Genomic DNA, 24,372 nt, shown 5'->3' with positions numbered 1-24,372 from the left:
CAGGGGAAAACCTTCAAATATTGTCGCAAGCCTACCACACAAATATGAACTCACTGTTAACAGATGAATGCATGCTCTCAAATGACATTCCAGATGCTTCTTATTATTTCCATTTACAACTTTCTGCTCATGTCAAAGGCCACTAGCTTAAATAGAAACGTTTGGCCTCCACGCTGTTACTTTGAAAGCTTCTTATTTGTCTAATTATTTACATTTGTTCAAATGTAATGGTTTTGATTTAACCGCATCTCTGGGTCTACTTCAATTTTCTGCTTCGACAAACTAACTTCTTGCTTTCTCCAAACTCACGCTGCGGTGGGACTGAACTAACCAATAGGACGATGAGGAGGGCATATGGGCCTAGCAAACCACATGCCTTTTTTCTCAGTCTTGGTCCTGCATTTTGTACAGAAGGGTGAGCCTCTCTTTCATCTGGATCCATATCAAATTTGGATGTGCTCATCAATCGTCTTTCATCATTCATACTTTCGTTCCATCCGTGAGTTTGTGATCTGGTTCCGATGTGTTGATTCCGTCATTTCACTTTTGTTGATTCTTGTCCACCTTTGTGTGCTCATTTCTTCCATTATTTCATCACCACAATAGATTTCTAACTTTTCTCATGGTGATCAATATTTAAACTGGGATGAGGTCCAATGAATTTCTGAATCAGAATATTCACATCAATCAGGGTATTTAAAGCCCCTGAAATTTTGTGCTCCATCTGTTAAATGTCTCCTTCCATCCTTTGATTTTTTTTCATTTTTCTTCTCCTCCTCCTCCTAGATAAATTCTTTCAAAAATACCATCTTTCATCATCTCATGATTTTCTTCGTCTTTCTTATTGATCGTCGTGTCAATCACTGCACATCATTCTTTTTTGATGCATCATGTGTCTGTCTTTGTGCTTCATCTTCTTTAATGGCATGCTAGTCTCTCAGCCGAACTCACTCTGTTTGGGTTGTAGTGCATGATCTATGAAAGCTGCGGCTTTGCGAAAATACTCCATGAAAGATTTTAGCATTGTTAGCAATGATAAAAGGAAGCTTTTTGCCTTGCCCTCACCTTTGTACTGTTTTTAAAGTATGCAATGGGGGGGGGGGGGGGTTTCAGTATTTTTTTAAGGCTCATAGGTTATTCATTTCACATTCATGAAAACATCCAGGTCAAGCAAGAACACAAATACCCTTTTCAAATGGATTTCAGCACATCTAGTATAAAAATGTAATGCAGGTCCACATGATTTCTTAAATAAAACATGTCAACACTAGATCCACAGAGTTACTCGCTGTAAAATTCATAGAAAAAGTGATTCGCATATTTGTTGAAGTGGCTTATGAAGACTAGGGATGGAACTAAATATTGATACAGCATTATATCATTGCACTGATTCATGTGATATAATTGTTATATCGCTGGTGCCAAATCTTGATGTTTTAATTTTTGATAAATACAGTGATCGAAACAGTTTCCCCTGCCAGTTTGACTCACCACGTCACCACTTTGTGACTCCTCACAAAGTAGCACTTACAACATGAATGAGGGTAATGTGGACAAAAGCTAATTGGCTAATGAAAAAGTTGACGGTGGGATAAAAGAAGAAGAGAACAACAGGATAATGTCAAATAATGTGTTTAAAGGAAGTTAAGAGATGAAGTTTGATGACAGGGGAAACACCAAATTGCAGTTAATACATTAATCCTGAACTTAACCTGTTTTGGGGCTTTTTTATATTCTTCAGTTCATCAGATATCATGGCACATCAATGTACGGTTGTCTTGCAACATATCCAATTTTGCTGAATCGCAGGATTGGGATACTTTTGATATTTCTGGTCATATATCATACCTATGTACGAATCATTTCAGAAGTTATTCTGCAATTCCCACCTCTGTTGATCCTGTCTTTGGGCCTCACATTGATAAAAGAGTTGTGTTAGTTTGATTTCCTGACAGCCAGGACAGTGGAGGCAGCACCACATATGACGCACACATGCTCCGTTAACGCAGCTCACTTCCTCCATTGGGATTTCCCATTGGGATGCTAAACGCCCAATGCTACACTGAGGGATCTAAGTTTGACCCTGGTTATTAATTAGCGGTAGCACCTCACTGCTGAGAGAGGCACACCAGTCAGCACACACACACTGCTGACACTCATTCTGTCTCCATGAGTAGTTACACACACAGGTACAGTATGCACACACTTCTTGGTTTGTAAGGCGGGTAATTCTCCACAGCACATTACATCCGAACAGTCGGTGACTGTGCCTGTTTCAATAAGGGAATTCTGAACTACTATTGGAGGAGAAATGCTTCAAAACAAGTGAAGCAGAGAATCACAGGAGAGCCATCTGAACACACACTAAGAATAGTTGAGGAATAGTTTTTTTTATGGCTTAGTGCTATAAGATGCATCAGTGACAAAAGACAGGAGAGAGGTGTTAATGTGTGTTTCTATGAGGCAGCTCAGTGGTTTTTTAAATGACTTCTTGAGTAATGACTTCAAGCTTTTACTTGTTGTACAATAGCTAAAAAAAATCAGACATGTGAAGATACAGTAACAGAAGTATTAAAAATTTAAAAGACATTACTGCCAAAAGGAGAAAAAAACATTTGTAAATTAATATACTGTACAGGTCCTGCAGAGCACCAGTGGATATAAAACAAAATTTGGGCAGATGGAGATTCATGTTTTATTTTGTCCTGTTTTTACAGAACTAACCAAAAGGATAAGATATTTAATTTAACAAATCAGAAAATATTCACTTTTAAGAAGCTAAAGCGAGTGAGCAAGTTACCAAAAAATGTATGGTGCAAAAAAAACAATTGCAGATTGAACCTATGTCAGTTCACTTACCAATGAAATCATTGATAGTGTCATGAATTCTTCCATGCTGTACGTCAAAATCCTACCTCCTCATCATATGCCATTCCTTGTGGAATAATTGTCCCCATATACACGTTGTGCACTCAGGCACAATAATGACACCTCTTCAGAAAGGGACGAATCCAGATTTCATCTTACAATGGGGTCTCTGAAGGTTTTTAAACATGCAGCTAGAGAGTGAATGTCTCTCTTTGGAGTAGTTTCATAGCTCAGTAACACACTGGCCGGCAGGTTAATAAAGAGGAACAAACACACACACATTGCTGTATAAAATCATGTTTCCTCCGGGATTATTTTATAGTACAGTAAGACATTGGAAAGCACTGTGGGCTCGTTAAACACACACACACACACACACACACACACACACACACACACACACTCTGCATAGGGTGTGTAAAACAATAAAAACACAGGCGCATACATGCTGTACATCAAAATAAAATCAGATAATGTAAGGACTACAGGTGCTTTACAGGCTTTCAGGGATCACTAATTGTGAATATTAAATGTTTTTACTTCCGCTGCCATCATTTAGATACTTGTCTGTATAAGTCGTTGAATATTTATATGAAGACAAAAGAATTCCAGTGATGTTATTTTGCTCTGAATATCTTCCTCTTATCACCACTATGCTTCAGTCTGTTTCTCATTTGGCTCGTATTTGATCCCCGAGCTCTGCTGCAGGTCTGGAAAGTGTGGCGAGTGTTTCTTTCTTCTTTTTTCTTTTAGCTTTCTGACAGAGAAGTCCATATTAGAAAGTGTGAGTGCTCAGCTGCCGAACACATGTTAGACAGTTTGTAAAGCAGAAAGGCCCGATTCTTACGAGATTCGTTCACATACTGTTTTGTCATATACCTGGATAACTCACACAACAGACCTGGAGCTGTAGCAAAACACACACACAGCAGTGATGTTTTAAAGTGCAGAATGTGTCCGATCTCTGCAGCTTTTAACTCCATCATTGTCTCTTCACTCCCCTTACTTATCCGTCTCACTCCAGAGCGAAATGTTTGGTGATGTATTTTGTAACGGACTGTAACCTTTTGGCAAGTTTTAACTGGAAAATACTGTAACCAGCACTATTTTCAACTCCGATAATGACCTTGTATGAGTGTGTGTTTGTTAGGTCTCTGTGCGCTTACATATATTACATCAAACACTGTACTTTGTTTGTGTTTTGGAATGTAGTTAAACTACTCTTGAACACACAACGTAGAGGCTCTGGAAAAAAACACAAAAATAACTCCCGGTGTGTGTGTGTGTGTGTGTGTGTGTGTGTGTGTGTGTGTGTGTGTGTGTGGGTGTGTTTGTGGGTGTGTTGTGTTTGTAGTAAATGAGGTGAAGACTCTGAATCAAAAGTGACAGTTACTTTGATTTACTGTCGACTTTCATTGTCGCAGCAATGCTGAAGAAGAGCGTGCAAGAGTGTTTTTTTTAATCCTACAAAAAAAAAAAAAAAACACCCACATCTTGTGCTTTGATTTGTTTGCCAGGATGCTCAAACCCATGAAGTTGTTGAATAATGAATGTTGCATATACAGGAGAGTTGTTTATCTATATTGTGTTTTATTCATTATCAGTGTCCAAAAATCTGCCTGTCTGCAGTTTGTTTTTCTTTTTTTTTGACGGCGCAGGCTAGATCAGATTTAGAAAATGTGTCAGAGACAAGTGTCTGGGATGGATATGAATCCTGTTTTATAGGTTTTACATGAGTCAATTTACATAAGACATGCAAGAAACTAGACAGTATATAAATCTCTTAACTCAGTGCATGAAGACAAGATTCATCATATTAAAAGAAAGAAGAGAAGAAATGCATTTATTGTCCAGGTATTCACATTCTGATATATAATTGATAAGTTGGGAGTGAGAACATGTTGCTACACTAAACACAGTGTCAGTGGACAGTATGTGACTGCACTGAATTAAACACATTGTCAAAATCTGAGAAGACTTTTAAAGAATATTTACAATTTTTGAATCTAATTGGTTTAAGGGAATCAAGTGAAAAAAACTGTTATAGAGCACAGATGATGTAAAATGTTGCTGTGCTCAGTGAATGTATCCTCCTATTGAAACTCTGAGTGTGTGTACATGTGTGTGTGTGTGTGTGTGTGTGTGTGTCTGTGACGATAAGCATGAAGCAAAGGGTGAAGACAGACACCACTATAACCGAGCCTACTTCCCTAACACACACGCTAACAGCCCTCTTAACATGCTTCCTCTGCACTTAAATCCTTCTTTTCCCCAAGGAGAGGAGAGGGCCTGTGTGTCTTTTCTGTGTATCTGTGTATCTGTGTATCTGTGTGTGTGTGTGTGTGTGTGTGTGTGTGTGTGTGTGTGTGTGTGTGTGTGTGTGTGTGTGTGTGTGTGTGTGTGTGTGTGTGTGTGTGTGTGTGTGTGTGTGTGTGTGTGTGTGTGTCTCTTGGGGGGTCTTGTCTTGTACCCCCAAAATTGTGCATGTAGCTCCTCTTTCCCATGCTCAAACACACACACACACACACACACACACATTAGTCACAGCCACTGTGAAACAAATGTTGCCATTAAGCAATTTTTTCAGGAATTTTTTCAGAATAAAATATTAACAGGGAACTTTCATAGCTGTAGAAGTTCCTCTTTCACTCTTTCACTCTTTCTTTAAAAATGCATTTTTTTAAATCCATTCTGGTGCAGCTTGCATCAGATTTATTTTCTTCGCCAAAATCATCCATCACCATTTTTTTATGTTTGTGTGTGAATTCTAATAAATTGTCTCATTTATTCCCCCCCCCCACAGATTCTCTCTCCTCTCCTGGATCTCAATCAGAATCGCAGCAAACTGAAGCTGTACATCAGTCACCTGACCTCACTGTGTCAGGAGCGAGACCCAATCATATTGCAGGACTTTGCCCCGCCCCCTGCCTATCACCGTTCTGACTCCGCCTCCTGGCATACGCAGCTGCACAGCATGACACAGGAACAGGTGAGACAATTTGGTGTGTGTGTGTGTGTGTGTGTGTGTGTGTGTGTGTGTGTGTGTGTGTGTGTGTGTGTGTGTGTGTGTGTGTGTGTGTGTGTGTGTGTGTGTGTGTGTGTGTGTGTGTGTGTGTGTGTGTGTGTGTGTGTGTGTGTGTGTGTGTGTGTGATCCTGAAATATGTGGGAAAAAATCACAGAAAGTGGCGACGTTCATCAGTCCTCGGTTACAACTCTATGTGTGTTTATGTGCTCTTTCTTTACATAAGTGATGATGTCTGTGTTTTTGTGAGATTATTCCCCGTGTGTGTGTGTTTGTAGCTGTGTGGACGTGTGTGTAGGAGTCGGGCACACACTGGTTCACATGGCAGTTTTTTGGCGCTGCCTTTGACATTAATGAAAAAGATTTACTCCAACGGGTCACCTGACGACAAGCTGCTGGCTGTGAAACAAAATCTTTTTCAGACGTTTTATTTTACGGGGAGTAAACTCTGCTCGGAGCTTTTGGCAGCAGAAGGAGAGTTAGTTCATATACGGAGCAAGAAATGGAGAGACGAGAATATTTATTTACATGCCGAGCGAGATGTCATCCGAGAGTGGGAGGAGAGAAAAGGGAAATGAGGATAAAGACAGAGAAGATGAGGTTTAGGGGAAGATTAAGAAAGATTGGCTAACCGGACTGCCCTTTTGCAGCGCCACTGTCATGGCAACTACAAGTGTATTCAGGTTTAGAATATAAACAGTATATTATTAGATTAAAATATTTTGTGGCTGTCTACAGCTTCCCCTCTCTCTCTCTCTCTCTCTCTCTCTTTTTCGCCATATTGAGAACATATCAGGCGATACATGGCCGCTACATGTGGTATACATTGAAAAACTGTAACTCTAGACACACACTCTTAAAGAGCAATGTGACAGAGTATGTGGTCAGTGTACAGCACGACTAGTTTCCTCATGAAAGCGCTATTGTATGTCTTAATGCAGGGAAATGTCTCTGATTAGCATGAGTGCTGTGGATAGCATGGCACAGCATGGTATGGTGTCACTTTAAATAAACTTTAGATGTACTGAATTATATCGTCATTTAATCACTGTTTCCATTAAGGCACAGAGAAATGCTCCATGCCTCTTTAAAACACAATCACTGAATGTATTTTTCATAATCAGCTTATTTCCAGTAGCTTATCTAACAAGATTGAATGCTTTCAGACAACCAACCAACCTCCATTCAGTATTTTATTTCTTCCTCATATCTTTAAAAACCCTTCAAGTAATTGAAAACCTTCAAACCAATCTGTTCTCATGGCCACATACAGGCCAAACGTCTAAGCATACAAACAAAGAAAACAAGCACTTAATGGAATATTCTACCAAATATCTGTAAAAGACTTTCAGAACACGTTTTGGACAGTGTGTTTTATGTCACGCTCTTAAGAAACATTGTGTAAGCAGAGGCTGAATTCAAGGTGAACTTGAGGAGACCGACTCTCAGGGTCGTCATGATGAAATCACAGATGTTATCTCGTGGTTGGAGACGGAGCGTGGACTGTGATCTGTGTTAAAAGTCACTTACTCAGATAGCGGAAAAAAAGGTCATTTGCATCACGAAGGTGTTTGCTTTGAAAAGTTATTTCTGCAAATTTATATTAAAAAGCCTGCGAGTCAGAATACCATGAATCATAAAATAAGAAAACATACATTAGGACTGTTACTTTTGTCCTGTTTACATGAATTCATTGTGTCGTATGCTTTGGGTTTAGTGTCTGTGTGTTTGTATATTTTCATATACTGTTAGTATTATTTTATGGAGTTTTATAATTTGATATATAATCAGGGGAGGTTTACTTAGTGTGCATTGAGATGTTGGCGGGCTAACATGACTGAATGTCTGGTTTTATTTGTAGGTGTTAGCTGAGATTAGGCCTATCAAGGCTGAATGCATTTAAGATTGGACATACATTTGCAATCAAATACATGGGGTATTGCAAGTAAATAGTTGAAGAGCCACAAAACACTGGATGCTCCTTGAAGTCTTGTATCCGTCGTGTCTGAAGAACAGTTTCTAAACTCTTTTTTCGCTTGTTTAAAATTACACTTCAGTTCTAAATTAGAAATCAAATCAAAAAGAGTTATTTCAATGAATGCTCATTTTGTTCTTGGTCAACGTTTGGTGGTGGAAAAAGAAGAAGTTAATTACGATTGTGCTTCACAATTACATACTTGCAAAGCAACACGGAGGCTTCTTTTATCCTGAGGTTTTGGCTTTTGGGTGAAAACTTTTCATTCTTTGCATTTTTTTATCACATTCTTTTCCATTTTTGACACCACTTTTTCATCTTCAATCTTTCTCCAGACACATTTGTTTCTTTTTCCTGAAGAAACATCATTTATCTCTACCTTATAGTTCTTTTAAAGTCTCTCTGACTCTCAGCTTTTGCTCTTGCTTGCTCCATGCCAGTGTAGGTGTAAGGGCAAGGGAGTTTTTAAATTCAAGGATTTCTTCCCCTTTTTCTTCTGTGATTTAGTCAAACGTTTCCCTTCACATCAGTACAGTTAGAATCTTTCTGCCTCTCCTTGACTCTCCATCCAAACCCACTCGTACCCGGGCTGTGCCACTTGGCGCCATGAGTCTGCATTAGACCCCAACCCTGCCTACACACAATCGCCAGACGTACACTGCCCGTCTTTCATTGAGGCCCGTGTTTCTCGTTTTCCTTCATCATGTGTCACCATCACCCTGGCTGACCCTCTTGATGCGCACACACACGCTCACACACAGACTCCCTCCAGACGGCCATGTTCCAGTGTGCCAGCCTTGCTTCTCTGTCTTGTGGTGAGTGTGTGTGTGTTTTACAAGCCTCTCCCTGGCTCTGTTAAAATGCCTGGCACTCTGTAAAGCCATTAGGATCATACTAAAATAGCATGTAAAACACACATGGTCAGACACACAAACACACAGAGGGAAACCAAGGAATATCACGCCCACACATGCATTAACATGAAGGCACAACAATCGTGAATGACTACTGGAGTCTGCTCATGTAACTAGATTAAACGTCGCGCTAACACAGCTCTGCGAACTGGAATTAAAGCCAAAAAAGTAGCCTGGCTGGCATGTTAGAGGAAAAGGGTGGTGGGTGAGAACAAGCCAGTCTTTAGGGGTTTATCAACTGGGAAACTCCCCGTTCAGATAACTGGTTGCATTAAGGGCAAGAACCCCACAAGGAGCGTCTTTCTGGTTTTACCCAGCCGAATCTCTGCTTTCTGTGCTGATAAGCTAAAGCAATCATGCAACTGTAGAAGGAAACTGCACACAGTACTTACGTTTCAAATATGCAAGCAAAAAAAGTAATGCGTTTTAAAGAAACTGATGTATGTACTTTTATTTTTAAAGAAAAGAAAACCATGAAACTGTTTAAACACAACAATTTAAGTTGATCGACATGTTTTGGGTTGATTCCCAACAGCAGACATAACAGGAGAAAGAGTTGCGCAATACAAAGAAAAGCCCCCAGTTTCTGCTGAAAGACCGTTTTAGATGATTGTGAAATCACAATGAAGCATTTGGTTTCTTGAGCTTCTGAAGCATAGAGAGGAGAGAAAAAGACATGGTAAAGCATTCACAACAACATTGCGTGTTAGCTGAGGCGTAGTTTCTTAGAGTTGTGGCTTGAGAGATGCCAAGACTGAAACATCTCAACAGCCTTTGGCACATCTGCTCTGAGCCCCACTGAGCCTAGGTATAGACGAACACAGAGGCATGCATAGCTTTAAGCTTTTAGCTCCATTCAGAAGGCCTTAACATGTCTGACCAGAGCTGAAGCTCAGTGTAGGAGCTGTTAGCGAAAAAGGTACTCGCGCTTTCAAACGATGGATTTGCTGCAGACATTTTTTTTAAGCTCGTCAGTTCCTGTGTATTTGTTTCCATGCCTCTGTTTAACCTCGGCTGAACTACAAATACAACACCGACTCCAAATGTGAGGTTTTACTAAAAGACCTGTTTTCTGTGCCACACTCATAATAATAACCTCTATGGCTCAATGACGTCTCTAATGAGCACTGAAGAGAACTGGCATAACAGTACAAACACACACACAGACAGGAAGTCTCTTTCTCCCTCACTGACCTGAAGTGTGAAGTTAAAATAATAGGCATGTTTTTTTTTATCTCTCTCTACATATTTCATTACATAGAGAAAGCAATAAAGGTTTATTTTACATGTTTTGTGTTTGTATGACTAAACGTTCAAGAGTGTGTGTGTGTGTGTGTGCATATAAGTTTCAAGCGTGTTCGTTTGCTTGTGTTTGGTTATCTAAAAATAGTTGTATGAAGTGTTATTGGCTGACTTTATATCGCTGCTCTTTAAATCGAGTTTGAATCGTCAGCCCTCGACCCTCTATCTGCTCAAAGTAAGACGGCTCCCAGTGAGTGACTGCGAGCGTTTCTGAGCCAGAGAAAACTGGAGAACCCTCAGAGAAAACAGAGTCCACACATTTACAACTCTTCAGGTCGCTTTAATGAAGGAAAATACTGCACAATTACAGACTTCATGTGTCCTTGTTTTTACATGGTGATCACCAAATGCAAGGTACGAGGTTTCTCCTTGGCTGACGTGCATCATTCGAGCTTATACAACAGGTTTCCAGGGCTTGTTTTCAGACATCTAAAGAGAAATATATCTGTATAGAAACCTCCAATGCACAAAAGTAACACCATCATGCTCCTGCTGCTACGCTTCAAGCAGTTTCAAACTCTGTGAATTCTCACTGATAAATAAACACTGTAAAACAAAACAAGTTCTAAAGATCTGGTGAAATCAAAGAGGAGAAAACAGCAGACAGCTAAGGCCTTTATGTCAAGATACTAGTCATGGTCAAAGTTGAATCATTCCATTTTTAACAAGTGGATTTAACTCAATATTTGACAAATTGACATAGTTACTTTTTCACAAACAAACTGCAAAAAAATCTCTTTAAATCTTAGACAAACTAAGTTTTTATGCAACCCAACTTCTTTAGTTTTCAGATGCATGCAATCATTGTTGTTTCAGCTCTGCAGCCCGATGCCCCGTGGCACACTGATGCCCTCCTCACACACTGGCAAAGAAAGAATCGTGGGCGTCTGACTCTATGTGTTTTTATGTCTGTATGTGGTTCAAGGTCACTGATGGGGTGAAATTTGATTGACAGGAGACAGAAAAAACAGGAAGGGGCGGAGCTGGAACATAAACATAAAAGCTGATAATGTCGAGGCTGATTCAAGCATGACTCGTGTTACTGTTAAAACGGCTGCTTGGTTTTGTGTGTGTGTCTGAGTATTTGATAAAAAGTATAGTTCTTCTTATTTTCATAGTCTGCATGTGGCAATAAGTAATGATACAAATTCTGGAGCTGTGTTTGCACTGACTGTGTCGATAACAATGTGCCGAGCTGGTTTCTTGTCTTTATGAGATGGATACGCCTTTCTGGGACTTTGTCAAAATTTAGTCAGCTAGAAAAAAAAAAACAAAGTAATCCAGTAAAGTAGCTGTTGGTGACTTACTGTAAACATGATCTTTACTTACAGATTCAACATACAATGTAGAATCTGTACTCAGCGTCTGGATGTTTGAATGGGTAGTGTTCTAGTTTGTTCTAGCTCTATGTGGTATGTTTGTAGTCTGAGTTGTATTGACCAATCACGCATCAGCTTCAGGCTTCTGTGTCTGCAGGAAAAAAAAGTCCATATGGAAAGCAAAAGCAGGTGGCACCCATCCTCCTGTAATGACATCCTGACTCCCATCAGTGGTGATCCGGTGACTGTTATTTCTATCTCTATAAACAGATATCTGCAAGTGTAGCTAATATTCCCATATATTTTAAAGCTCGGGTGAACAATCTGCATGGAGCAAACTTTGATTGATTTGAAAGAAAAGGACCTCCAAAGATGAGTAAATCACAGTGCATGGTAGGCCGGGCATGGCTTCTTTTTCTTGAATTATTACATAAAAAGCCTCTGAATTGGAAGGTTTTTGTCTCCGGTATAGGTGAAGAATTTCAGATAACTTGCACGGACGTTTGACTCAGAACCCCTCGGAAATGTTCGCAATGCAAAAATAAAGACTGTTTTTTTGTCTGTGTGCAAATGAAACAGCAGAACAGAGTGCTCTAGAGTGGAGGCCGAGGGTGGAGGAGGTGGAGTAGAGGGGTTTGGGGGAGACTCAGAGCCATCCATTTGTTCGGCGCTGTGGTCTGGGGTCTCTCTAGGCTTTCATTAGGCAGCTCTGCTTCCTGCTCCAAGGATGATTGTTTTCTCTCTTAATACGACGCAGAGGTCCTCAACGACCATTAGAAACACACACACACTTCAACACAGACAAAAGGAGAGACAGTCAGACGCACACGTACAACCATCGGTGCCTATTTCACAGCCCCCCCCCCCCCCCCCACACACACACACACACACACACACACACACACACACACACACACACACACACACACACACACACACACACACACACACACACACACACACACACACACACACACACACACACACACACACACACACACACACACACACAGAGACCTTCACTGGTCATTACAGACTAACTGCTGGAGTTTAATGCAGATTTATTGAAGTCAGGCTTAATGGCTTTAACAGTCAACCTTTTTTACATGACTCTTCTGTCTTCTTTGCTGTCCCTCTTCCTCAATCTTTCCTTCTGTCTCTGGTTATCACCCCCCCCCCCCCCCCCCCACCCCCATCTTCTTTCCCACTCTGTCTCCTTTTCCTCTCCTCTTGTAAATCTTTCTGACTTAGCCACGTCTCACACTCCTTCTCTCCTTTGCTGTCATCACTCACTCTTAGTCAATCTGTTTCTTCTACTTCTATCTCCGCCTCTCTTTCCCATCTTCTATCGTCCTCTCCTCTGTTGTCTGCAGGACTATAGGTGACAGCATGGTGAAGGCCAAGAACGTGAATCATCACACAGAAACTTGCTCGACCACACTTTGACGCTTCTCTTGTCTCTATTTGAAGTCATGAGTTAACAATGGCAGCCTTTGTCGAAATCCAACTTCATGTATTTCTCATGCAGATGTTTTATTTTTAAGCTCAGTTCCCTTTACTACCCCACGGCTTTGCTGGAGGAAGTTATTTTATCATTGCTGAAGAATCATTGTGTGTTTTACAAAACACGAGCAAACGTCTATGAATGGATTGATTTGAGACGTTTGAATGTTCAAACATGTTGCATTAAAAAAAAAACCTTTTCATGTTTTTTTGTGTTGAGGTTTCTGTGAAGCACAAGAATCAGAGAAAGTGAGCAGGATAGACAAATTAAAAGTGGAGTTCAGTGATAAAAGAAAAGAAGACAAGCGCTGACTTTGTTCACTGGATATACTGTAAGTTAGTCGTCTTTCTTTGTTTGATCTGCGTTTTTTACAACTCTTTATTTAACCTCTCCAATGTGATTAAATATGTATTTTAAATGTTTACATTAGAGATTATGGCTTTCTTACCTCTAAGCACATTCATTATTCATAGGTTATATAATTGCTATGTTATGCAAAACTTTTGCATTTAGTCTCTTTCTCATAAATTCATGAAATATGTAAGTTATAATAATATTATATAAGGAGGTAGCTTTACAGTCTACCGTTGATAATATGTGATTCATCATGAATGAGGAATTATATAACAGAAGAAGTAGATATAGATGCCTAAAGCATACACATTAAATGTTTTCTGTTTTCCCTGTTTTTAAACATGAACAACATTAAAGGGAAAATGTTCAGGTCAGGAACCGAGGAGTAAGGAGAGGAAAAACAGGATTCATTTGAGCTAAATTCAAAACAAGCAAATTCTAATTAGAGTGTCTGGAAATGAAAAAAAAAAACTGACTGAACAGAGACCTTGATCTGGCACGGACAGTGTGGCCGAGCTCTTTGTAGGAGTCTTGGTTACTGGAAAGGATACGGCTTGCAGAGCTCTGCTCAGACTCCAGCACACCTGCCTCATCTCAAGCTAACATACTAACACAGAGTGTAGTCACACGCACCTCGGATGTTTTTCTTCTGACTTTGATGTGTGCACAAGCTTTAAGACATTACCCATCAACCCAAACTTCTCTTTTCATTCGCCGTGTTTCTGCAAAATATTACATCAAGCTCGTTAGTCTTACACCACAACGTTCTCCTGTTTTCAGAGTTGTAGTTCTGAATACTTTTTCCAATTATGTGCACGCTAAATAAATGCTGAGCAACACATACGAGGAAGAGATGCATGAATATCTCTCTTTCTCTGAGCAGGTTCAACACTTTTCTGTAAGTGTACTTCATAGTCCAGTATTTCCCTTTTGTGCTCACATTTCAGCATTGGGCGCAGACTTTTCTTAGTTTTGATTAGGTCAAAATAATTTGTTACTTTGCTAACTTAAGCATAGTTCGATGAATAATAAGATTGTAGAATTTCAGTCTGTTTAAAAAATAAAATTGCAATGCTTCAGGGAATTCTTTTGGATCCTCTCTACTTGTCACTTTAGTTTAATCTAAGTAGCTGATAATAAGTCTCTCTCTGTTTTTTTTGTTTCTTCTGCTTCTCTACATTCAATTCTGATTTGTGCTCTATCCAAAGCGTCATCACCTTTCCGAGTAAACAAACCACTACTACAAAATCTTGTATACAATCTTCACACTGTGAATCAGATTGAACCAAATTACTTCTATTTTTTATTTTATTTTTTCAAACTGGCCTGCTGGGAGGTTACACCTATACACAGTCAATGCTGGCGTCTGTTTCTGCTGTTTATTTCTGCAGCCATTAGTGCTGTAAGTCCTGCCGTGTATAGTTACTCCTAAAGGAGCAGTTTATGTTTTTTTATATGCTTTATAAGCCCCCGTGAAGGTATTCCACTATAGTTACTCACACTAGCAACTCCACCTCTGTTTGTAGCTCAAAGTACATTAGTATCCACTAAGGGGAACGTTAGGAGAATTAAACTAATAGATTTAAGTTCCACATCCTTAACAAAAAGTTTGTCATGGAGTTGTAGTCTTTTGAGGAGAGGCCTCTTGATTTGAAGCTGCATGTATTTCTCGGTCTCGTCCTCCCAGGGGCCAAGCCTTTTAATGTGAATATGTTCCTGCAGCCTATTTGGCTGATTAAATAGCCACTTAAAAGGAAATAATCGAGTGATGTTGAACCATTTTGGTGTATTTCTCTTCAAGGAGTGCAGTATTTGCACTCCTGAAGGAGCAGTTTTTGGTACAAGTCCTCCAGCTCTATTCCCTCTGCAGCTCGTTAGCTCAGCTGTCTGGACTACAACTGCACCAGACTACAACACACACACACACACACACACACACACATTTTGTCACACAGCTCGGCGCCTTTGGGCTCGGCTCATTGCAGGAAGCCAATATACAAAGCAGTCTGCACACGCTGTAAGCCTGTATGGACTCTTAAGGTTTTTGAAAGAGTCAGACAGAGAGACAGGGATTATAATAGTCAATACAGGACTGTTATACTTTATCCCTTTGCTCTTACTCTTAATAGTGTTTCTATACCACAGCTCAGGAGCATTTACACACTCTGCCCTCCTGACTGCCTCTGCGTCCTGACCCTCACCGTCTCTTTCTCACATGTCTCCCTTCTGTCTACGTTTAAACTTGACTTGCTCTCAAAAGATTTCAGACACAGTTGACCTTCTCACCTCAGAGTTTATATTCCTCTATATACACCTCTTTTACTTATAGGCTTTTTTTTCCAGTCAGTAAAATGCTCAGGCAGTTATGGGATTGCTGGATGATTATATAGAATATTAATTGGCCAACAAGCTAATGATATCTTTCAATTTCACATTAATATTCAATGCACTGGGCTGGTTTTATTTGGATAAAACATTTCTTTTTGCAAATCAAAATGATGGAGAATGGGCCTCCTACTTTTAAAAAATAAAATAAAAAATTGCATCTGCATTTCTTAGTATCGGACTTAAAGCTTTATATCAATCATATACGTTGTAAAACACTGATGTTATTCCCACAGAGATCTAGAAGGTGAAAGATTGTTTTCTTGATTTGTTGATTGATTGTTTTATTCAATGGGAAAGTGCCTGATGCCATTTATATTTGCTTATTCTTGTTATTTTTGGCTCCCTTTAATACGCTCTATTAGCAATTAGTACATGTTTCCTAAACAACATTTTTTCATGTTGAACAGCAGAAGAATCTAAAAGTTACTACATTAATTGTGCAGCACATGGTGCAATTCTTTTGGGTGAAGTGAGTCAGTGGGCCCTCTGTGTAAGAAGCCATTATCATGGAGGCATGGGACTGGATTTCATAAATTGGAAAATATAATTTTTGATTGATTTAAAATGCAGATAAGAGGGGACAGCGACAGCTCTTTAATAAAAGCACACCTCTGACCTCAGGCACATGAATGAAAAATGTAAATCATGTAACCGTGTAAGATGTGTGTCTGCAGCAGAGAGACATATGCACTGCAGTTACAGACACAGTGTTAATCTGTGCGCCTCTATCTCTCTCTGCTGAGTTATGGTTCCTTTAGAAAACATTAGCATTCCTCTGCAAAGAGGTTCAAGCCCTGCAATGTGTGTCAAGGGGTCAGTGTACACATCACACATGCACAGATGCACCATACCCTCACCTCAATCTAAGCTGATAACGTGTGTGTGTGTGTGTGTGTGTGTGTGTGTGTGTGTGTGTGTGTGTGTGTGTGTGTGTGTGTGTGTGTGTGTGTGTGTGTGTGTGTGTGTGTGTGTGTGTGTGTGTGTGTGTGTGTGTGTGTGTGTGTGTGTGTGTGTGTGTGTGTATATCTAGGCCCCCTGATAAGGCAGATAATGATCCATCACGATAATGGAGCTTTAATGGCTGCAGTAAAAATCATCTTTAACAAACCCTCACATGCCCACGAAGACACACACATTTTTTTTTTTACTTCTCTGTCTCTGCTTCCATCCATCCCCTCTGCACCCACTAATTCATAACATAAGCTTGCAATGCAACATACACTTTAGCCTCACACATAACCTGCCATGTCAAACGTCTAAACAAGGGTATCAAACACAAACAAAAGCAGCTCCTAACACACAGACACTCTTACAATCGATACATGGGGACTTTTCTTTCCCCTGCAGAGGATTCAATTCTGATTACTTCCTCGGGTTTCTTACCGGGTTCATTGTAGTGATTTAAGGATGTGGTGAATTACATCAAACAGCGAGTCAGCTTTTCAAAATGTTCTCGGTTTAACCACATCACATGAAAAATCTTTGAAGGGAGATTTTGCCGATTACTTTGTGGTCCAGTCACTGACTGCAGCACAAGTTCTTACACATGCAATTTAAGATATGAACCAGCTTCAGTTCTACTCAGAAGAAGTTGGTTTGAAGCAGAGGTTGTAAATCTACAGGTATGGACATATTTAAAGGGCCACATAGTAAATCCAATGGATTGCAGGGTGCATGATTAGAATAAAATAAGAAGAACTCAGATTTTCTTTACTCTTCGTTTATGTTTATTTTCTACACAAATAAATACATTACTGCCGTCTTATTTTGAAGGACTATTTCCAAAACCGATTTTACTACCTATATTTTTGTTTTGGATCGGTAAAGTATGTTTTAAAGAGGAAGACATAAAGAAGAGTTTGATTTATTTCATTTGAAACAATGATTGAGACAAGTCAGATAAAATCCATTCCCCCTTATCCCTTTTATAAAACAGACTACACTGTAACATTGAAGTGGTGTAATATGCAGAATGTTCCTTAACCTGATTTAAACACATTATCTCTCCTAGTTGTATTTCCCATGCTCTCATTGTAGGTATAGGCTGTATTAGTCTTTGGTTTTAAACCCCTCTCGTCTAGGTCAAGGCTGTGTGAGTCAGAGGCAGAAGAGCAGAGAAACACACTAAACTATTTATCGTCTTACCGTCTTATCTTTACTGCGGTGTTTTTCTGGGGGATTGTGGCTGAAATGTAAAGTCGTTAAGTTGAATTACCTGCAAACACACATAAAGTGACGCGTGGGAATGTTGTCAAAATATGTGTGTGTCTCCTGTCTCCTCTCCTCAGCTTTTTCTTTTATCTTAAACATACAGGCTTTTTGATCGATTGCATACAACACACGTCTGTTTAATTTAACACATTGATAACTTTCATTTTAAGAAAATGTCAAGACAAAATTCCAGAAGGTTTTATTAACATGATGGTCTCAATATTACCAAATAAATATGTATAAACAAACATGTACATTTAAAGAAATCTTCCTCAATTCAGTTTTACTCTCCCTTAAATTGGGGTTATATTCAGGAAGCTTTTCTTTTTCTTTTTTAAGAAAAGTCAAAATTGATGCAGCCCATCCGTGATATCCTGACTATTTTTAATATATGTCCCAAGCTCTTACATTTCCCAGAATGCACCGTTCTAACATCTTTGATAAGAAACGGCTTGCCTGGTAATCATCCACACACAGGTTGAAACACAGGTGTTGTGTAACAAATACCCAAGAATCCAAGTAATCTTCATCTAACATTACGTAGTCCTAAAACATCGGCAGGTTAATTCTTTAAAACTGGCCAAAAAAACGATTCTTTATTCAGAGTTCAGATTGTAAGAGAATTATAACAACATTATATATGGATTCAGGGGATTAGGGGCTGCATCTGAGTGATTTATTGGGCAGATTTCCTTGATCATTAACAGTGTTATACCTCACTGCAGTTCTACACATGAATACAGACTCTGTAATATGTAATGGCTCTGATGTTCGCTGGCTGAGAGATGAGAGCGGAGAGAAGAGGTTAAGACTTAACAAGGAAATGTTTTGCCATATCTGACCCGGGACTCAACACACCCACACGTACACACACACACACACACACACACACACACACACACACACAGGCTTGTGTTACATGACTGTTTGAGCACAGCTCTTATTGATACAGATGTATTGGTCATTAAGTCAGTTAGGTTTGACGGCTCAGCTCGACTGCAGCCAAAGAAAATAACATCAGCGCTCTCTCACAGAAACTTTCCACTCTGTACGGGCAGAAAGAACTACACTGCAGTGTTTTCAGATTAGTCTGATATGCATCGGTGGTGCGCGTGTGTGTTTGTGTGTGTTTGTGTGTGTATGTGCGTGTGTGTGTGTGTGTGTGTCACCTTAACATGCCTCTACATCAACAAGCATGTGGTACTTGTGCCTCTGTTTGTGTGCTTTGCTCAAATGTGCATTAATCGTTCCTGTTTGAAGCTCCTGCTTCTCTTTATCATTTGAAAGGAACAACATGTGATTATTGGATTTAAAGGACGGGGTCTTCATATAAATGTGGTTACTTGCTTTGATCTCACAAGTGGGATGAGAAGCTTGAGACCACACTCATGTTTACGTAATTTATAATAAAGCCATAGGTGGGTGCTAGTTTGATTAGCAATAGTTTTGCAAAAAAACTGTACACGAGGAAAACTAAAGTTGAAAATCTCTTTCTCTGTTTCTCTCTCTCTCTCTCTCTCTCTCTCTCTCTCTCTCTCTCTCTCTCTCTCTCTCAGTTGGAGGCAGAGTTAGCACTGTGCGAGAGGGAGGGGGCGGAGCTCCAGGAGTACGCAAACCAGGTCCTGCAGCAGATCGCAGACCGATGCCCTGACATTTTGGAACAAGTCGTGAACGCTCTGGAGGACAGCTGCTGACACAACCACACGCACACGCACACACACACACACACACACTAAAACGCACACACACACACACAAAATAAAAAGTTCCATCACACAAACTTAGGAAGCACACACACACATAAACATGATGTCCTGATGTGTCACAGTGTGTTGGACATGAGGATTAAGACTTTCTCTTCCACCTGCACTCATTTCATTTGAAACAAAAAACATCACGACTAAAAAAGAATTGTGTTATTGGTCCCTACCGTTTAGATTAACAACACTGGGAAATATTGTTAATATTTTCAGTTCAAAGTGCTGTGTAGGCATGCAGATCTCTTGGAATCAGTCGGCCATCTTGGTTCCTCCCAGGCACTCAGAAGTTGGACGCATCGTGAATTCATTTATTTGATGGAGGAAAAAGATTTTCAAACTGTATAAAAAGAGTGAAAGTGACTTTGATCTTACCAGGTAGTTCCTGATGCCAGACTTACACGCTGTTACCACATTGTGATTTGATTGGTTCAGATACAAAAGTGTGTTTATTTCAGCTGCCTTTGATTCTTTACATCATTTGCTGCTATCGTTTTAACTTTAAAGTTTCTTTTCTGTTTTCTGTCTGATATCTGATGAAACCTCCCGACCTGCAGTTTCTCTCAGCAGTCATCTCGGCATCGTTGTGTAAATTGTACAGCTCTCGTCAGGGGAACATGAAACTTTCTCATCCTTTTTTTTTTCTTTTTTTTTCCCTTAACTGATGAAAGGCACAAATCGCAATACTCCCTTTATGAAAAACACACCAGTGTAGATGTTTCGTGTTTGTTTTTAACCTAAGAAGAACAGGAAATGTTCAGTAAATGTGTCCATGCTTAAACTAGAGTTCAGATTATCCCCCACTTTCCGTTTTTTTGTGACAATCCCGTTTGAGTTGATGTGGAAGAATCTGAACTTTCGGATTGTTCTGTATTCAAATTTTCTTTGGGGGGAGGGAGGGAATAAAAGTTATAACTACATATTTTTTTGCCTTTGGTAATATATATATATATATATATATATATATAACACTTATATTGTTTAATTGCAAATATTGTCATGTATTGGTTGTTATGTTGCATAATGTGTCAACAGCATTTCTAGTGTAAACTCAAAGTAACCACAGAGTCAGTCCATTAACAGGAGGACTGTTATAAGGAGCGTACATTGCACCTACATGCACTGGGTTATTCTCAGACTCTTATGTTGTTCGCAGTGGAAATGACACTCTGATGCATGTTTCCAACAGTGCAGACGGCTTTAGCATGAATTAAACCGCTAACGGCACCGAGCACTACAGGGTCAGGCTGTTTCAGGTTCAGATCAAAGCTCCTCCGGTGTTTATGTTTTTAGCAGAGATGGGAGTTATGAACCTGCATACAGAAGTGCAGGATGGAGACGAAGCCTAAAGATGAAACTTCAAACTGCAGACCCAGATCTGATTCCACCCTGTCATGAGACGCTCTGAAGAGGCACTTTAACTGTGTTTTAAATAAGTCACATGGGTGTAAATGAGGAGTTTCAATCCAAAACATTCTACCTTTTTCACCAAATGTCACCTGTTTCCAGATGCTTAAAGGTTTCAATGATCATGAAAATGATCCCTGGAACATCTCAATGGTTCTCATTTGGAATGAAACTCCACCCAGTATGAGCTTGTGTTTAAAATCCAGTATTTCATTATGTTATGTTTTTTGCTGATGCAGTTTTGTCACGGTGGGAATGGTGATGGCCTTCAACACTTTGTTGTGCATTGAAAATGGGAATGAAGAGAATGGAATAAAATATGACATAATTGTTCATTTTATTGTGAAAAGGGGGAAGTTCTGTCTGTCATTTCAGGTCAGATATTTGACAGGGGAGAGCTGCGTCCGTGTTTGAAGTGAGACCCTTTACAGAGGAGAAATGTGCTGCTTGTGACCACTCAGCGCTCTGCATGCATGTAAGGTACACGCAGTCTCACTTTAGGGGGATCTGGATTTGGCTTTTCTCAAGAAGATAAATCCTCACTCACAAACAACTTCACACACGACTTGTCTGTTAGATATGAGCTTATTTTGTCCTTTTTGGAGTTTAAATGATAAAAAGAAACTATAGAGCTTGAAATGTCCTTTGTTTCATTTCCAAACTTTTCCTGACCCCCTCCATCCTCACCCTGCCCGTCTTTATCTCCCTCTTGCACACGCAGACTAAACTGTGCTTCTTATCTTGTCACTTGTGGTTTATTTTCCTATCCGCCCACAATAATGACATTATTCCACAGCGGAGGCCTCATCCTGTTCCTACCCGCAAACCCCCCCACCCCACCCCACACACACACACACACACACACACACACACACACACACACACACACACACACACACACAGACTGACGCACACTGACGCACACAACCACACTTAGTGAAGCCATTCATATTGCCTTAAATGTCCAACAACTCATCCAAAAGTTCATTGTTTCCAATTCACTGAGCTGAAGTCAGACTATTATAGACAGGTTCAACTTGGCTTGTTCAGTCACACTGTTGTACTACATTATGGTGGTCCTGAAAGTAATTAAAGTAATCAACTCCCAGTATAACACTCGCAGCAAATGTCTTAACACGGTATCAGAAGTCAGAATACTGAATATGTAGTTAAAAAGCTTGTCAGTGTCTTAACTTTCCTAAGAAGTATCTGTGTAGGTTTTCAGTCATCCAGGTCATCGTAATTTGAAGCTCGATCCAAAAGGCACCTGGACTTGGTTTAAGGCCTTGAAGACGTTTCAGCTCTCCTCTGAAAGGCGCCTTGAGACCCGTGGAAGCCTTTCAGAGGAGAGGTGAAACCACTTCAAGACCTTTTTATCCAAATCCAGGTGCCTTTTGGACCGAGCTTCCAAATATCCTACCAAGATTTTTGCATTATCATGCTATCAATTTTTTTATTTGTGTGGCGCAAATTCCTAACAAAAGTTCTCTCAATACACTTGGCAAAGAAGAGCAGGTCCAGACCGTCCTCTTTGTTATATTATTTACAAAGACCCAATATGAATTCACCATGAGCAACATTTACAAAAAACAACTGTACACACTTTCCTGAAGTTTACATCCTGCATATGTCAGCAGCTCATCTCAAAACTTGGTTGGCTCATTCAACTGTAAAATCTGGTTTAACAGACCCACCCAGCTGGACTGACCTTGAACCCAGACGCTGACCTGATCCCTGACCTCCTGTGTGAAGAATTTTCAAACACAGTGAAAACATCATCAGGCCGTCAGGGTCTTCCTGTTTCTCTCACACAATAAAAATCCATCAGACACACTGAGGAGCAGCTCCTCGGCAGTCTGTAAAGGCTGCATATGTGCCGGGTGTTTACATCCCATATGGCAACGCTTTGTGTCGCTACCTGGGTTTGTGTTCTGCTTTCTCCATCTACTGTCCCAATAAAAGCCAGTGGAGGGAGGCAGCAGAGATGGACGGAGGAGGAGGAGGAGGAGGAGGAGGAAGAGATACGCATGTACGACTCCCTGATTTATGTGATGGAGAAAGAGAGCGAGGGAAGGGAGATAGAGGAGGAGGAGGTGGAGGTACAACTCACCGTGCACCAGACATCATTTCATCTTCTTGTCTGTACTATAACTCACACAGATCAGACTTCCCTTTAGCCTTCATGCAAGAATGCAAACTACATGTTTGAACACTACAAATGTGTCAAAGACGAGAATATATGTCGTATATATTTACTCAAAATGCAGTCTAAGAAGTACAGTTCTTCTAGCTATATATCTTATTCTGAATTCTAGACATCCATTAGCTGCAGGATTGAATTTAAATTCTGCTTCTGATTTGCTTCAGATGCTCAAATCTTGTGAACTAAGCCAAGCTTAATACTGTTTAAGTGACAAACCAGAAACACTCAGTACTCAACCCCTCTGATATTTTATTCCACTGTTAACTGCAGAACATCACCATGAAAGAAACTGGATTATGATGAAAAATCATGGGACACTTCAGAAAGCCCAATTTTACTTCACAGCTTGAATATGTGCCCAAATATACATGACATCTTGTTTCCTTTTAGTACACTTCCCATGATCTGTTTCTTTTTTTCACTTTTTGTTTGTGTTTTCAATGTTCTGAAACATGCCTCTGTCAACATGTGCAATCACTGACAGACATGAACTACATTCATAACAATGAATATATTTACACACCAAACGGAAAGTACATAAATGTCTTTGTATAGAAGATGCCAAAACAGTGCACTTTGAAAATAATATGAGCTTCATACACTGCACTTGTGTTTGTTTTATCCGGCTGTGAGCACCAGATGGGAGGAGATATATATTACATATATATAGTAAGTTTTGAAATAGCTGTAGTCGATCGCTCCAGCAAGCAGCCACAAAACAAGCTGAAATAGCTTAAAGGTATTCCTTGAGGCCAAATACACGAGGTTTAATTATAACATTATAAGTCAATTTTTTGCCACTAACAAGCTCAAAACTGATTTAAAATGTCAATAAACACTAAACATATGATTCTAACTGAAAAGAACCTTTTTGTTTAAGAGTAAAATGTTTCTTTTTAAAAGAAAATCAGAATCAGCCCTTTTATCTTCTGTTTTAAAAGAGCACCAGACTCCAGTCATTTTTACAGTGCAGAACACAGAGGTCCATTGTCTGCTGCTGCCTCAACATGCTACACTTTTATTCTGTGATTGTGTGTCATAGAAATATTGTGATGAGTCCAAACTTCTTATTTAAAACACAGATGTCACACTCTTAAAAAGACTATGACATCGAGGCAACTGTAGCCCAGAAATGCATTGAGAAACA

The 24,372-nt window shown here is 39.8% G+C and overlaps 1 protein-coding gene across 10 annotated transcripts in view; it reads left to right on the top strand.

Moving 5' to 3' along the window:
- LOC109998029 (ELKS/Rab6-interacting/CAST family member 1) overlaps positions 1 to 21,371 on the top strand; it is a 105,603-nt gene extending 84,232 nt beyond the window's left edge. For 7 of the 10 annotated variants that reach the window (XM_065951144.1, XM_065951143.1, XM_065951142.1 and 4 more), the window contains 2 exons: positions 5,672 to 5,857; positions 19,415 to 21,371. In XM_065951144.1, coding sequence (XP_065807216.1) covers positions 5,672 to 5,857; positions 19,415 to 19,552 — 324 coding nt within the window. In that variant the 3' untranslated portion in view covers positions 19,553 to 21,371. Of the gene's footprint in view, positions 1 to 337; positions 416 to 5,671; positions 5,858 to 19,414 lie in introns of those variants that run through there. The other 3 variants (XR_010665120.1, XR_010665121.1, XR_002278574.3) reach the window with 1 other exon arrangement.
- Positions 21,372 to 24,372: the final 3,001 nt, after the last annotated feature.

The sequence above is a fragment of the Labrus bergylta genome, chromosome 23, assembly GCF_963930695.1.
Source record: "Labrus bergylta chromosome 23, fLabBer1.1, whole genome shotgun sequence".
Lineage (NCBI taxonomy): Eukaryota > Metazoa > Chordata > Actinopteri > Labriformes > Labridae > Labrus > Labrus bergylta.
The sequence above is the reverse complement of the archived record's forward strand: the minus strand, read 5'-3'. Positions and strand labels throughout refer to the sequence as shown.